General features: G+C 41.0%; 1 protein-coding gene across 2 annotated transcripts in view; it reads right to left on the bottom strand.

Annotated features, from left to right (window-relative positions):
• cdkal1 (CDK5 regulatory subunit associated protein 1-like 1) overlaps window positions 1-17,394 on the bottom strand; it is a 305,708-nt gene that overhangs the window by 241,906 nt on the left and 46,408 nt on the right. For both annotated transcript variants that reach the window (XM_072679871.1, XM_072679872.1), the window contains exon 4: window positions 12,177-12,261. In XM_072679871.1, coding sequence (XP_072535972.1) covers window positions 12,177-12,261 — 85 coding nt within the window. The remainder of the gene's footprint in view (window positions 1-12,176; window positions 12,262-17,394) is intronic.

The following is a 17,394-nucleotide window of genomic DNA, read 5'->3' as shown; positions in this document are numbered from 1 at the left end:
AAATGCCTAATCAAGGGCTCCAGTCCCGTTACTACAGGGCGAGATGGACTTGATGGACAATGATACCGGAAATAAGCAATTCATTGGTAATGATGGAATAAAAAAGGACCTTGTTTACAGTGCCCCAGAAAGGTTGGCATGGCCTCTGGGTCACTGTCTGACATGCCAATTACCACAGTAACTTCTGTGATCTGCTATGCTCTTTAGGTCAGCCTTCAATTGATTGACACACACACAAACACATAGCCATAAGTATATACTGACTCATCTGGTGAAAAAGGTTACAATATAACAGTGGCTGATCTACCAGCTAGGGCTATCTGTTCTATAATTGGATCCCATCCTGTGTGACTAAGTGGACAGGTAGGGGTTCTTAATTTAAACAATGTTACACAGGGGAGCAAATATAGTGTTAGGACTCTTCTTGCCCACATGGCTGCACCATCCACATCTGAGATTATGATCTGAGAGACACATTATGATCTGAGAGCAGTGGATTGCTACTCCACCACATCTACAGTAAATATTGATTTTAAAGATATCCTTTCTAACATTCAACATTTTTGGAATCTGGTGGAAATTTATTCAGAGACACTTCAATTAAGTTACAGGTGTACATACACAAATGTAGCAAGCACTAGAGGACTCTATTAGCAATTATTAACTGGAACCTAGTCTTTTCAACAACACACCAAGAATCTTCATTAGGATTAGATTAAATTAGATATACCCTATCACCATTCCACAGCCATACAAGTCAACCTCCACATTTAACCCATCTTGCAATAAGCACACACAGACCCAGACACACAGACACAGGTGACCAGAGCAACCACAGATCCTAAGGTTTTGGTGCCTTAAATGCTAGTGATCAAACCAGTAACCTTCAAGTCCAAAGCTCACTTCACAGATCAGCTTCATGTCATATCAGCTGCTGATTTTCAGAATACCTGTACCAATACTGTCATTGTCATTGGTAAGATAAGATAAGATAATCCTATCTTACCAGATGACAATGACAGTACAAAGAAGGGTGACTACAGAGAGATTTACAGATGTGTCCTGGAGTAGATCACTTGAACTGCAGTACCACCAACATGGAAACCCAGTTCAGCTTAAATGACTTCATATATACTGTATCTTTGCGAATGAAGATGCAGCACAGCTCCAAATGAGACCCTGTGAGTGTGTGTTTGGCTGCAGAAAACCAGCACTTGAGTAAGCTGACCTGTGTATCAGAGTTGCGGCGTGAGATCAACCCACACAGTTTTAGGGTCAAACACCATTTCATTCGAGTGCTGGGACCCAGACGCAGAGTCAAGCGATGCGCACACAGGGCCAGGCCTGTCTGACCTGCAGACAGAGTGGCTGTTAAAAACCAAGGACAAGTTTATCATGTGAAAATGTCAACATTCCTTGTCCTGTGCATGTGCTGGTGCGTGTGTGTTGTTGCAGCAGCCAGTGGTCACATGTACCCTCAGAGGCTGAGTAAACTCAGAAAAACAATGGCCCAAGCCTCTCTGCAGCTGCTCCCCACCCACCACCACCACCACAACTACCCCCCCCCCCCCCCCCCCATGTCCCAGTGATATATTGCCCTGGCAGTGTTTCTCTCTCCCTGTGCTGCTCCTGCTGTGCGTGATTCCAGGCTGACCACAGACCCCCATAAGCCTTCTTGTTACCATGCAGAACTTGTAAAGACAGACTCATACACAAACACACTTCCTCTCTTTCGGTAATATGTCTATAATTAAGTGGAAGTAACTGTAACTACGGCATCGCACAAAGTATGACTAGCTACTATTATTACTGACTTTATCAGTACGGGCCGCCGCCAATCCACCTCCTGTTCTAACAAACTGACCTTCACTTCGCGCAGCTGGGTAATTATTACTGCAATCAAGCAATAAAGACTTCAGCTAATGAAGGAGAGTGCTACCCGAAAAGATTATAAGCCTAACAGTAAAATCTAAAATCATAAAGCACTGTTTCATTACAGCTGCTAGGGATGTGTTTAATTTTGACCATACAACCCCGCCCCCATTCTCCTCTGTGGTTTAGGAGGCAAACACAGTTCTGGAAATCACTACCGCTCTCCACTACAGCCTTCACAATCTGCTCAGTGTACAACACTGTAGGTGAGAAGACACTGCCCCCTTAAGACCAGCCATATAAATGTGTGTATGCCTCAATGTGTGTGTGTGTGTGTGTGTGTGTGTGTGTGTGTGTGTGTGTGTGTGTGTGTGTGTGAGAGAGTGAGTGATTGTGTGATTAAATATTTTCAACTCCAGAGGTGATTGGAGACAAGCACAGGCTTTAGATTGCTTGTTATTTGTTTAAATCCGACAGACCAATAGATCAATTATGCACTATACACTCAATCAGAAACAACTCCCTAATCAGCTTCCACATCAAATACCAGGCCCACCGATCTCACAGGACAACTACAGAGTATAATTACTGTAGCCCACCTGTTCTTAATCACTTTTCATAATGTTCCTCATTCGTCACTGGTCAGTTTCTGTGGAGCAGATACTATAGTGATAAAGGCTTGCACCACATGGCAGTCCACGCAACCATCGTTGTTCTGAATGATCCAAGTGTTTGCTCCTTCATTCAAAGATTTTCAGTTTGATCTCCAGTGATGCCGCAGCAATCAAGAGAGCATACCTGAGAGGGAAAGATGTCCATCCATTTACCCTACTTACTCAGCACGAAGCAGTCCTAACAGAACTGGCAGTTAGTGTTCTCCACCAATCGTGTTCTGCTTTCCAATGATCTTGCATTAACAGCAATTCTAACATATGCAGTGGGTGCTTTCATGTGACTTAAAGGAAGCACATGCCAGCATTCGAAATCGAATCGAAAATGCTCCAAATTAACAAAACTATCTAATGGATTAGGACCAGAGCAAACAAACTACAGGTGTAGAAAATAAAGATGCTTTAAATGGGTCTAAAACTATAGGCAAGTAAAGGCTCTTTAGACCTTTAAAAGGTCAAAAAGGTGCACATCTCTATATTGCAGTTAGTGGGAGGGAATTAAAAATACCACAAAACAAATAACTGGAACAAAGATTTGGGATTGGGATGGGATTAGACTCTAAACCCTGCACTAGAGGATGACTAATGCATGTTGTTCACAGCAACTACTTCTTTACAAGGTGACAGGGGACAGTGCATGCAGAGACCTGAAGAAGTCCAAATGCTGCTTCATGCCTTAAGCAATCCTTATAAAATGTATCGCTTCATAACGATCAACAAGCATTTCACTTAAACACCGCTATGTTTCAAACCATCAAGTTTCATAAACGGATATCTTTTATTTGGGTGCAAATAAACCACAATACTGAAACACAATAATAAAGAAACTAAATGCAAAAATGGGTTCTATAGGGAATTATGGGAAGTGATGATGTTTAACGCGTGACAGCCATGCTATGAACCTCCTTCAACATGCAGGCTCCAACAACACAGATAAGATGATTTCAGGCTTCTTCCTGTGCAGTTCACAACATTTTTTTTTACAGCACAATGTTCAAACAACTAGAGCTTTTATTCCACATGCAGCTTAGGAAGCAGCTAAAAGTCTTAACTCTGGGGATGGCGTCACAGTTACAACATATGCATGTGCATGATGACCATACTAAAACATACTAGTTTACCACAATTCTTTCCAAAAACTATAATCATTGTCTTTCAGTGCAGTTTGGATCAGTAAATGCTTGTTACTGTTCTGGCTGATCGGAGCAACCAGAAAACTGATAGATGTGCGACTTATATTCCTAATCAATCTCAAACTCATAGCCTCAAACAGCATATATGACAGTTAGCTACATATTTGTATCCAAAAAAAACAGCCCGGTGTGTCCTGTTATAAACCCGGCAACTAAACAGGCATCACAATCTCACATCTCTCGCCTCCACCCACTACTCTGGGTTCAATCGATTTAAATTTAGTGGTTGGCAGTACTGATCTGACATGCTGTTTAAAGTGCCCCATCATCAGAGAGTTTAGTGCCAGAGCTTGCCCCTATCCTATCACACAAATCTACCACACAGCCAGACTTGCAGCATGTGACATGCCAGACTGAGTTTGATCATGAAGCAGATTTGCCCCCCCCCCACACACACACTCTAACAGAGAACAGTGTTTAAATGTCCAAAAAGCATAACACTTAGACATAAATGCCAAAAATATTCTTGTGTAATAGTGTTATTAATTCATTCATTAAAAAAAAATTGTCTCTGTATTGATAGATTGATAAATTGTAAAGTAATGGTGTCTTAAACCACATAAGTAACTCCATTTGAGATTACTTGACTCAAAATGTCTGAGGTAGAGCTGGGTGTTAGCTGCAGTCATGCAAAGTTATAGACACTTCAGACCACAAACATGTTTTTGGCTGTTTGACCACATTTGCGTAAGAGGAAAACAGGACATCCTTTATCTAAAATAAAATAACTCACTCTCCCAATAAAGAGCAAGGATGAGTCCTCCATCTCTCTCTCACACACACACACCTGAAACAGGCTATGCAGTAGAGTGTGTAAAAGAACAATAGCACAGCTCTGAGAGCAGAACGAGTCTGACTGTTACTCTGAGGCCACCGTGCCAGGAGTGGAGAGGGTGCGTGGCAAAAGTGTGACCAAGCACGCGGAAAGAGAGGTGTGGGTGGGTGTGTGTGTGTGTGTGTGTGTGTGTGTGCGTGCGAGAGAGAGGGAGCCATGTGCCAGGCTGTGCACCCACCGAGAAGGCTGTGAAACAGCAGCCAACACCACGCAACCCACTGTCTCCCACACCACAGTCACATGAGAGGAAATAAAGGCGACTGGGGAAGCTGCAACAGTGGAGGTACTCTGTGTTTGTGTGTGCGCTGTACTCACTGGGACAGATGATTTTCATTTAAAAACACATGGGCGCAGGGAAAATGTCAGGCATTTAAAAAAATAAATAAAAGGTTACAAAACAGAATATGATAAACACCAATATTAATGTAATTATTAATAATAGAAATTTGAAAGGGGGGGGGGTTGGCAGTTCAGTAAAATGTGTGGTAAAATCATTTTTGGGGGTTGCTTGGTATTTATGAGCACCTGCTTGAGGACACAAAACCTAGCCTAGAGAAATTGCATTTACTGATTTCTCTGAAGGATCTTCTTGGAAAAACAATGATTATAGTTTTATTTTTCGACAAACAATACAGTTCATTTCTGAGCCACACAGACAGTCCTATACCATAGTTCAAAATTTGCACTTGACTGGCTGAGAGGCATTCTGTGAGTGCAAATATATTCTTATAATATATTTCTGACCAAATCTGTAAATATCAGTCCTCCTTGTTCACTTGTGAATAAATATGGTTAAACAAGCCAAAAACGGCTAAGGAGAAATGAAATTACAAGGTAGTCAAGAGTTTGTGTCTTTGTGTCAAAATAAGACCGCAGCACACCAGAGCTGAAATCTTACAGATGTGTGCGTATGTGTAGTATTTAACAAAATAATTAAATGATTCTCACTCATTACCATGTATATTTTTCTTCTTTAGAAGTAATCTAGCGCAAACAGGGTTCCAAGAAGCCATTAAAAAGAAATGCCAAATGCACAAGAACTGACTGTTTACATGTAGTGTGAAGCCTGTTTATTTAATTCAGTTAGTGAACTGAATGGTAGCGCTTCAGCTGGAAAACCGAGTGCTTCAAGCCTATAGCAGGCAGCACCCATGTACTACAAACTACGCTTCAATTTCATAACCATTTCCATGGCGTCTCCATTTCTGCACCACTGTCAATTTGAAAATACACTATTCTTTCTCAATCCATTAAAATACAATTTACATACTCAGTAGTGTTACAACAAACACAGTGTGTGGGCATCTGAGTCAATTTGTGGCTGCCGTCAGAAGCCAAATACAATGGGGGAAATCAAGAGAAAACGACAATTAGTGAAACAACGTCCATCCCAAAGTCAGGACTAAAAGGACTCTGACGTTCTGAACTGTTATTTTATCCATTGAACTTTCAGTAGTATGGCTCAGAGAGGTAAGTCATGTTTGGCTTTTAGATGCCAATAAAATAAATAAATTAATAAATCAATAGAAATTATTTAATAAATCTTAGATAATTATGTGTCTATCAAGTATATAGCATGATAACATCACAATAAAAGAGGGTTCTCTGGAGCACTGCAACAGTAGACATTTGCTTCCTTTAAAGGAGTGCTTTTGTAAATGGGACATTTCTCAAGTTTAAAAGACCCTCCACATAATATACAGGGAAATGCAATTGTTTGGGCAGCCCTGGACAAAATGTTGGTCACTGTGAATAGAAGATGAACTGATCTCCAAAAGGCATGAAGTTACAGTACAATGAAAAAGCTTTGCAAAGATAGCAACGCTTTTTCAGGTGGTTGTTTCTTGAGTTTGTAATGTGACTGTGAGAAATGGCAGTTAAGATGATAAGGGTTGAAAGGTTTGCAACAAGGTAAATGGAAATTTCAAGAAGACTGCAAAAGACTTTTATGGGGATTGAGCAGACTCTGGAGTGGTGGTGCACCGTTTTACTGTGCAGTGACACCTGCACAAATATGACCCTCCTGGAGGGTCATCCGAAGAATAACCTTTCCTTTACCTTTACCGTCTCCAGATGCATTTGGAAACAGTGGCTCGGTGGACTGATGAAGTTAAAGTAGAACTTTTTGGCCACAATGAGCAATAGTACGTTTGAAAACAAAAGGGTGCAGAAGTTCACAAAAAGAACCCCTCTCCAACTGTTCAGAATGGGGTGGATTGATCATGTCTTGGGATTGTGTTGCCGCCAGTGGCACACTAAACATTTTACTGGCAGAGGGAAGAATTGATTAAATAAAATATCACCATCAATTCTGAAAACAAAGATCCCAGCAAAAAAATAAATAAAATAAAAGATGAAGGATGGCTTTAAACATCAGCACAACGACCCTGCATGCACCTTAACAATTTATAATAGATTACTTTCTCAGAAATTGTGTGTTTCGTAAAAAAAAATACACCATTTTAAAAACTTGAATATTTTTGGAAAGCAGATCTACTTGTTTGGCTGTTCACTGAGAAATTGAGAGTATTGGTGTCAAAACATTTGCACGCCACTGTAAAAGTTCAACACCAAATACATCAACACCCCGACACATCAGATATCCTTGCTGCGTCACTCAGAAAGTGGTCTAGGGGGTATCAATTACATAAGTGAGCCAGTGGTACAAGCAGTATGCTACTAATCCCAGCATGTCCCCTCCATCTTTACACAGCCACCGGGCCAACCTTACAGTGGCAGGTGGCAATGAGTATTTATATAAAAATAAATAAACAACAAACACAACATATCAAAATGCAAAACAGAACCTTGCTTTAATCTGGCAGTTTTTATGTAAATGATGGCATTTCCATAGAAAATGGCACTCAACACTGAGGACACCTGAGGACACCAGAAGAGCACGGACCTAATCAAACCTCTCTGGTGTTAGTTTAGAGATTGACACAGACCTAATAGAGGCTACTGATGGCCAAACATCAAGTCAGTGTTGTCAATGTGGCCTGCATAAAAGAAAGAAAAAATGAAAGAGAAAGAAAGAGAGCGAGAGAGAGAGAGAGACACAACTAAATCACATTTATGTGATTACAACGGCTTTCCTCTGAGCAACACAGAGCAGAGCCCAACTAGTTAAAGGTTTCCCTCTAGCACAGCAGCAGGATAACAGTGCTGACACACGTGTTACAGAAAGAGTTGGGCAGTTGTTTCAGCTTCTGTTGTGTTTCGAGTCAATGGGTGTTTTTTCTCTCTTACTGTGTACAGTCAAACATCTAATACATTGCACGTTAGAGCTGCAAAACAAATATTTTGATATTTGCTTATTCATGTGAATAAATAATTAATCAGCAGTAATGTTCATATTTGCAAACTAATAAACACACAAAAGAACTTAAAAACTAGCTAAGGACCTGCATTGCCCACAAAAATGGTATTTGCAGAAACAAAGAAATAGCACATGATAGTTTAGCCAAGCAGTTTATCACTAGTTTAAACGTTATCGACAACATTGACTAGGTTTTGCAGCCATATTATTCACAGTGGACATACAGAACACAAGAGTCATCAGCACAAATCATCTCTACTATTATTATTGCTTAAATAACATATAACATTAAAAATGACTAAAGACAGTATTTATTTAAACATGTTTAAATATATAGGGGGCAGCCATGGTCTATAGGTTAGAGAAGCAGGCTTGGGACCAAAAGGTTTCTGGTTCAATCATCTGGACCGGCAGGAAGTGGGGGGATAAGGGACACATATGCATATACACACCCCTTCTAATGAATGCATTCAGCTACTTTAAGTTACACCCATTGCTCACACAGATGTGAAAATTCGTGCACACACCCACACCCCCACACCCCCACACACCTTGTCTTATCCCTGTGGAGAAGTACTGTCAACACAACTCCGTGGAGCAGATACACATGAACCAAGTGGCACAATGTCTAATGCTAGGCGTGGGCTAGAGGGGTAAAAAGCCCACCAGCATGTTCTCTGAAATGATGGTGCTCCATCCAATACTTTTGGGACGATTTGGGGAGGTGATCATCCGACATACTGACCTCACTAACACTAGGCACTGAATGCATGCAATTCCTCACAGCAGTGCTCAAAAATTATAATAGAAAGCCTTAAAATGGACAGTACACACAGTTATTCTAACAGCAACTCTTAATATATTTGATTGTGGGACAAACAATGAATAAGCAGGTGTCCCGATACTTTTGTCTCTTTAGCGTGTATATACACATAGACCTACTAACCTAGCTGAGTAAACGGACTATTTAGAAGGGATGGATACTGAGGGACATGCACACGCACAAACCAACACACACAAGGAAATCACAGGGCCAAAGAAGACAATGCATGTGCTAAACAAATAAATCCGCTTTACTCCCACACTCCAGCTCTCACCATTTAGGCCTATCTGAAAACCGCGTCTGGCATATAAATAAACTCCTCCACCCGAAAAACACATGCACACACACAGACACACACACACTCCCTCCCTTGTGGAATATACGGCTAACCCAGCGTCACAGCTGAGTGAGATTAATGACTGCAGATTGGAGCCGGCAGAAAGGGAGCCAGTGGCATCGGCAGCTCTCCCTCACACACACGCACACCTCTACCTCTCACTTCAATTAGTCCCATAATGAGAAGCTCAGTGGTGTCCTTATCTCAGTGCCACTACAATTTACGCTACACAAACACACTCATTTCCCGAGCATTTCCGCTGGGATTAGAACTCTGTCTGAGTTCATATCTTTACTCCCGCCTGGATTTCATTTAATCCAATGTTTACTCTAAATTCACTCTCTTTCATCGTCACTCTGTGTGTTTTTGATAGTTGGATGAAGCAGTTTTGTTTGCTTCAAAGACACAATATATGGCATAAAGACCAGCATAAGTATTCTGCTGCTTTACCCAACAGCTTACTGCAGGGCTGAACTACACAAACAGGAAACATGTCCACAACAAGCCCACTTCTAAACACATCATTTCACAGTGCTACACCTTTACTCATCTTCTAGAATTGTTCAATTCGGCCTAAATTCAATACATAATTTATCACAAACTTAGTAATAATGTAGGGGTAGGGTCTAAAACGGAGCAAAAACAAAATGACGGCCTACAAAATAAATGTAAAAGTGGCCCAGAACTGTATTTACCTTGGCATAATAATGAGATGTTCGGCATATCACAAACCTCAAACACTGGGGTGTCCTCCTTTTAGAACGTCTGGCTTAACCAAAACAGGGCTTTTGTTACACAACAGTCTTGACTCATTATATATTCACATCCAGTCCACTAATAGGCCCTAAAACTGCACAACTGCAATTTTTGGAGAATGTGTGTTTAATACTTTTGATAGTTTTCAGAGAATCTGGGACACGACTGTGCATCACTAACACAGCAGCACATCACCACTAGACTGAGCTAGAAAACGCATTTATAATTCTTTGCCTGTGCCAGTGTCCGCAAAAGGCGAGCTCAAAATCAAAGTGTGAGAAAGTAAGAGCCAGGGACAGAAGCCGATATCCATGCTATGCTAAAAGCTATCTCTAGACAACCGGCTTCACCATTACCCTTCAGCCAGCCAACCGCACACCAAGCTGACAAGATATCAGCAGATACCAGCACTATCTTCTAAGACTCTGGAATATTTACCAAATATTTTTTAAATGTCACATGTTAAAAACTAAGTTATGCTATGGTATGGTATGTTATGCTATAAAATGCCATGTTTTGCAATGGCTTGCATGTGAGCAGACACAAAGTTGTAACCCAGTCAATCAAAACAGAGCTCGTCAAATGATTTACAAGCCCACCATAAACTGACAAACAGCTTGTGTAATTTTATGGCCAAATTACAGAGTTGTAAATAGGCATGTAAAACCACACCTGGGCATTTCTGGGCCAGACCAAAGTCACATACCTTTTGTGGAGACATTTTAATCTGCAAGAAAATTCCTGCTTGCAAAATAATTCGCTTTTATTACCAGTGATATCTCTGTCCCCTATGGGTTAACTAACAGAGAAAGCACATGAGCAGCAGTGGAATGAGGCAAACTCAGCAAGTGGGAGTTCGCCCTGTCCCAGTCTGACTCACTCTATTGCTGCCTGCTGACCTCCTGTGTACACACACGGCACTCTGTACTCCAAACAGTGGACCGGAGTAGGCCATAAAGAACCCACAGCAGACGAAAGGCAGGCGCTGGTGTTGGCATATCTAGCTGTAGCACAGACAAATGTTGATGTTAGCAGAGCAGGAGTCGGGGTAACATAAACTGTCTGCACACACTGAGCAACACAGGATAATGGGGAGCAAAGATCAGGGCCACAGTGAAGCCAAGACGGTGGCCAAGGTCACTTGATGCTAGAGCTGTGTTTTACTACAGTACATTAATATTTATTGTATGATTTTTATTATACATATCCCTTTGCTCAATTCTTCTATAAAGGCTTATACTGACATTTTCATGCTCAAACTGCCACAATGGTTTGTGCTGTTAGATGAGTGGCTAGACGACTTCTCCTTCTCCATCTAACTGAGAAATAAGCAGACCACCAAATAGTAAACTGAAGCAGTAAAATATTAAAAATGCAAGCTAGAGAAAACGGGACTATATTTTATTGCCATCATGATAAGTTACAGGGGTGGGAATCTCTAGGCAACTTACAATTAGATTTCATTACGGTTCAGAGGGCTGTAACGTGAGTACAAAATAATTATTGATGCATCTTGTTGCATCTTTTTTCTCTATATAGGATTTCTTTCTTCTCACTGTGTGACTCTACTTGCTACTTTTAAAGCAAAGTATTTGTAAAGATCCATAATGAAATTACTTCCACTATCTTTGATTAATTAAACAAATGGAAGGGATGAGGCAAGTCAACAGGAAGGTTCTGCAGTAGGGCTGCGGTGGAAAATGCAAAACAATATCTTATCCTCCCCTAGTAGCCTAGTAACAACTTGAGAGCTTACCAAGAGGCCAGGTTTAGGGTGTGGGCATAGCATTTCACATGTAGAATGTTTACCTAGTTCAGCAGGAACAATCATGTTGGATGCGTTGATCACTGAAAAAGTTGGGTGGAAGCTTCGACATTGCTTACTCGATGGTCCTCTGGTTGGCAACAACGAAAAAACCTTGCTGCCAACCAGGGCACCATCAAGCAAGCAATGTCAACGCTACCAACAAACTCGAATTACAAACTATCACAAGAGACAAGAGAGAGCTTGCATGTGCACAAAGAGAATGGTGCCTGCTGTGAGAGAGAAGTGTCAGACAGCAGTTTCCACATGGTGAGCAGGTTATCTGTGCGAATGAACCCACTCCACTTCTCAAAGGAGGCGATGTGACATTTCCAAATGATGCTCGTCTGTCTTCTGGAGACCTCATCAGGAGCAGGGTGGAGAAGTCATTCCAGACATGCTTTTTTTTTAGTTAAACACAAAGCTGCCACTATCATGTTCCTTAACATAGACAGACTCCACACTGGCATTATTTATATGACTAGTGTTATTCTTCTGGTGTTTTAATACCAGTGGATACGTGTAAGGGAATGCTGTGGTCAGCTAGGGTCAGACTGAGCTCTTACTTGATGGAGTTTCTAAAGTGATCTTCTGCTGGATTCTTCACAGTGCAGCTGTTCAGCAACCACACGTCAGCATCAGTCGGGTTATCTGAAATAAGAGGAGGGGTGAGGGGCGAGTTACAGTAAAAATTATTAAAATCAGACGCAGTTCTGCACATTGCATTCACTTTATTCAGTCTGACCATCTTAAACACATGAATGCGCACACACACCCCTCACTCTCAATCATACCGCTCCCTCTTACTCACTCACACACACACACACACACACACACACACACACACACACACACACACACACACACACACACACACAGACCAGAACTACAGATTCAGAACTTAGGATACATTAACAAACACTTGCTTGTGCGGTCACTGCTAAGAAAGGCAGGTGATGCCAATTTTAAAGCTTTATGAATACTCTGACTCCTCAAGGTTCCCAACAATCAGTAGCTCTGGACTCCTCTAAGCAGCTGTTTGGCACTCTGAAAACTAAAATACTGCTATTTTCTTACAGCTTTCTCCTGCTTTGTGGACATCAAAATGTTTTCAGGTAGCCTTTCCTCAATTTATAATGCTACTATGAATGCACAGTTAACAGGAACACTCAGTGTCAAGCTAAGGCCCATAAGACCAAGAAAACTTTCAGAGAAAACTACTGAGGATTGATATAAAGGCAAATTAAAACCATAGTTCAACTCTGCAGCAACACCTGCATCCTTTATTTAATATCTTTAACAGAATACAACACATTATTAAGGGTCACTTGCCACAAATGCACTAGCACTGATCAATGACCGTGAACATTGTGCCCACTAATGTCATTGGGACCTTCACAGTTCCTGAACTAAACACTGGCAAATAACTTACTTTTACAGCTTACTTTTCACAGAATCAAAAAGATCCCCTTCAAAAACTGCTGAGAAAGACACTAGAACCAAGTGGACTGCGGTTTACACAAAATAACAAGTACCACTAATATATAACTAATAATTATATATTATATTCATGTAGACAAAATGCACCAACAACGCAAACCTTTTAAATACTGCCATCCAAATACTCTCCTATACTGAGTACTGTGATTTTTACTCAAAATATGCCACTCAATTAAATAGTAATTATTACTATATTATATTTTTGTAACAATACACTCAGAAAAGCATGGTGTGTACCACAATAACAAAATAATACAACATAAAAAATAACATTGTCATATTGCCCAGCCTTACATATATAAAACACACTATCTGTACCATCTGTAGGCTCTGTTCAAGAAAATGAAATTGCAGTGAAGTGGGGAAAAAAGAAAGAAATGTGTGAGGAAAGATTCCCAAATCTCTGCATGAGACATCAGAACTCACTAAACTCTCAAAACAGCAGCAACAGATGCCTTTTAGACAGATATAAGAGAGGATGGATCACTAGCAAAACAATTCAAACCAAAACTAACATCCAGCAATCAATGTCCTGTAACAAGCGCTATATAGCCCAATGGTTAGTGTTACGCACTGAATGTGCCATAAAAACAGAAAGGTGACATTACTTTATCAGCTCGTGGGCTGACTAAAAAGAATAATCAATAACTCAGAGGCAACATTATTCGCTCAGCCCTGTTTATCAAAAACACAAAGAAGAAACAAATAGTACTGAAACTCTGGAGGCTTATCCAACTTGGATGACTCAATTTCTTTTTCCATTCTTCTAACAAGCTGTTTATAGCACAGGAGACTGTAAACGGCCTGGACGCAAAGTAACAGTCCTGCTGATGAGGCCAGAGAACTAGAGGGGGAAAACTACAAAACAACGGATCGTCCAGCTGAGGGACAATCAGCCGATGATTAACCCCATCATTAGTTTACCCAGAGATGCCTTGTAAACGCAACCCGATGCAAAACAAGCAGGCAGTTCTCGTAAAGCCAACTCACAGCCATGATTCATTAGAGTAGAGAATGGGAAACAGAAAACGAGTTCACATAAAAAGCAGCGTTTTATATGAAGACTGCTCAATTAATAGTTTCCGTCACAATTCTGTTGACATACGATTTCCTAGCCTGTGGCTCACACCAGCTCCGGGGCATTCGGGGAATTCTACTGTGAGATTTTTGTTTTTCAGTTAAAAAGGGTGCATGTGTTATTTGGTGGTCACAGTTAATACTGCCGATTTATATATGATTTATTTCTCACTGAGCTCATTGAAACAAGCAGGGAAATTATACCAAAGCTTCATTCCAACTACATGTGTGTTTGTAACTGGAATAGAAGGTATTTGAGAGTTTAGTGTTGTGCTTACAGTATCACTTTTTGTAAGGGGGAAAACAAATTATCCTATTAAGTGGGTGAGAATTGGAAGTGGCTTAACTGGGGAACAAACTGGAGTGTAAATAATCTACAATATCTAACAATAATAGTCATAATATTAAAAAAGCGTAGCTAAATGATACTTTATCTTGTCAAAATAACCTCTACAATTTTAAACAACTATCACTACAGAATCACAGTACCGCAATAACAAGGTTCAACCACTTGCCATATGACCGCTTTACTCCTCCACCATGTTTACTGACAAATGCATGCTTTGGCACAAAACGACCACTCTATTACGACAGTGCTAGATATTGTAACTCTCTTTACTTTCCCCACACATTCACAGTCCAGGGTTTTGCTTCACTCCGCTTTTATCCTTTAAAAAACAAAGCCTTAACAATAACTCTGTGGGGAGATCATAGCCACTGAACCAAAAGGGGTTAAATATTGATAAACACATTAAGAGTTAAGCAAATGATTTTGCCGCAGGCATCATGGTTGAATAGTGTATGCCAGAAAGTGCATGCACTCATACAGCCCCGTCTCGCTAGGTACGGGGGTGTGCGGTGTGTGTTGGAAGTATGTTTGGATATGTTGGTTTTGAACACCCCAGCTGCATTTCCTGCATCTACACTCTCATAAGACTTACAGCAACCTGAGCCCAGCACTGAAAAACAACGGAACCCAAGGGACAGACACTTTTAGCCCACACACACACACACACACACACACACACACACACACACACACAAAATACTGTTCAGAATGGCATTACAAATAGACAAACATTTTAAATAGGTTTGAGCCACAAACTCTGTACCCCTAAAGAGCTCTAGTGTTTCACATCAGCAGCCCTAAAACACCACAAGCTCAGGTCACAACACTACCCCTCTTTAATGTACAAGGGGGAGAAAGAAATAAAGAAATAGAAAAAAAGGGAAGCTCAAAATCAATCTCCAGACAAACAGAGGCTGTTACTTATCCTCTCTTTGAGAAATGTAGAAAACAGCACACACTTGACTGCTGCTTTAAAGTAAACAAATCCTACGCAGAGAAGAAATGTCAGGAAAGATGGACGTCCAAACAGATTACTGAAAACTGACCGGATGGAATCAAAGGAGGAGTCGAGAACTGGATGCACTCTTCATTTCGGCCTGCCGGTTTACACCCTTGAGCCTCACATGCTTGGCAAGCCCTACCATTTAATATCCATCTGCAAAGAACAAAACTCTCTCCTGCTTCTCTATCTGCTATAGAGTGTCTACTATTACAAATGACCTTACGAACTGAAGTGGCATAGTATGGAGGGTACATTGTCTCTCAATTAGATGCCAGAGGCTGACAGGCTGTAAGAAGTCTTTTAAAGAAGAGGGGACAAAAAAAAAAAGCAATTTTATAAAGCATTAAAACAGGATGTGGCTCTAACCTCACCTATGGTCACCAATTGTGGGTTGTCACCTAAAGATTAAGGCCACAGGTACTCACTAAACTGAGGTGCCTCTGCAAAGTTCCTAGGCTTACCTTCCACGATGAGCTCGAAGCATGAGAGCAAGCACACATTGCCTGACTAAATGTGATCACGTAAAAAAACGCATACTGTTCACACTTGTATGGACAAGATCCATCTCTGATCACCTCCAAATGTGGTTCTGTGTGTAAACCGATCACAATGCAACTTGGCTTTACGTGCAGAAAAACATGTTAATACCAGGTGAAAAGAGCCTCACAGACAAAAAAACTAGGAGATGTAATCGTCTACAAGACACCACTTTCTGTCTAAACCTTGCAGTTTAACAGAGCCACTGAGAATTTACTGCTTCCCGTCTCTGTTGGGTTTGTTTGGACAGGCCTGTTTGTTTGGGGCAGGACGTGGAGTCTCAGGAGCTCTAAGCAGTGCAGTGGTGAGCAGCAGTGCAGTGGTGAGCAGCAGGCAGCTTAGCAGCCTGGCCTTGAGGGGACAGCAGTGAGAAATGAGGCTGTCAAGAAGAAGCTAAAAATCTGGATAGCCAGAAGCATGGCTGAAGTCAGGGAGACGGTGCACCTCTGACTGGGCAATGCTGCACAGAATTGGCCCAGGTGAGCTTAGGAAGTTGTGATGGAAAGACTGCACACTCGGTATAAACAGGTGGAGAGAGTCACATGGCGCTGTTGGGGTAAATGGGCATTGTGATGTACTGCCACAAGCAAGGACAAGCATAAAGCACTGGTGCTTTAAGAAGACCCCCTCCACAACCCCAGGAAGTGGACAGGCAAAAACCTTTTTTTTTTTTTTTTAAATAAATAAATAAATTTAAAAAGAGAGAGAGAGAGAGAGAGAAAAGAAAATAGAACAGGGCTAATAAGACACCATGGGAATTATGTCAGTACTTCCCACCTTCAGCAATATTCTGCTTCAGACATGCTAGAAACACCCTCTTTATCTTAATGTCATGATATTAAAGCGTAATAAAGACAAAAATTTGCCAGTTATACCTGTTGAGAGACAATTCAGTCAAAAGTGGCTGTACACTGCAGGAAAAATATTACTGACTCAATCAAATTAAAATCTGAAATTTATTAAGAGTAAGTGTAAATGTGAAGAGCATGACTGGACAGGTTCCATTAAAGACTATGGCAAGCATGGGCTTAGAATTGGCTCTGTTTAAGTCCTTTAAAGTCACAGCAGGCATTGTCATTTGTTTAATGTGAATTGCTAGCAAACATGATTAGATTACTCCAAGAAGTTCATGTTTATGAACTTGACGATTCTGTTCTCCCTGATTGCCTTCTTTCTTTATGCACACACACACACACACACACACACACACACACACACACACACACACACACACACACACACTTACTTTTACTTCAGTTTTGTGGCCTGGACGGATAAAGACACTGTAAATCAATTTTTAGAACATTATGAATGGGAA

This window comes from Salminus brasiliensis, chromosome 5 (genome assembly GCF_030463535.1).
Source record: "Salminus brasiliensis chromosome 5, fSalBra1.hap2, whole genome shotgun sequence".
In the NCBI taxonomy this organism is placed as follows: domain Eukaryota; kingdom Metazoa; phylum Chordata; class Actinopteri; order Characiformes; family Bryconidae; genus Salminus; species Salminus brasiliensis.
Note: the sequence above shows the minus strand (reverse complement) of the source record. Positions and strands in the feature narration are given on the sequence as shown.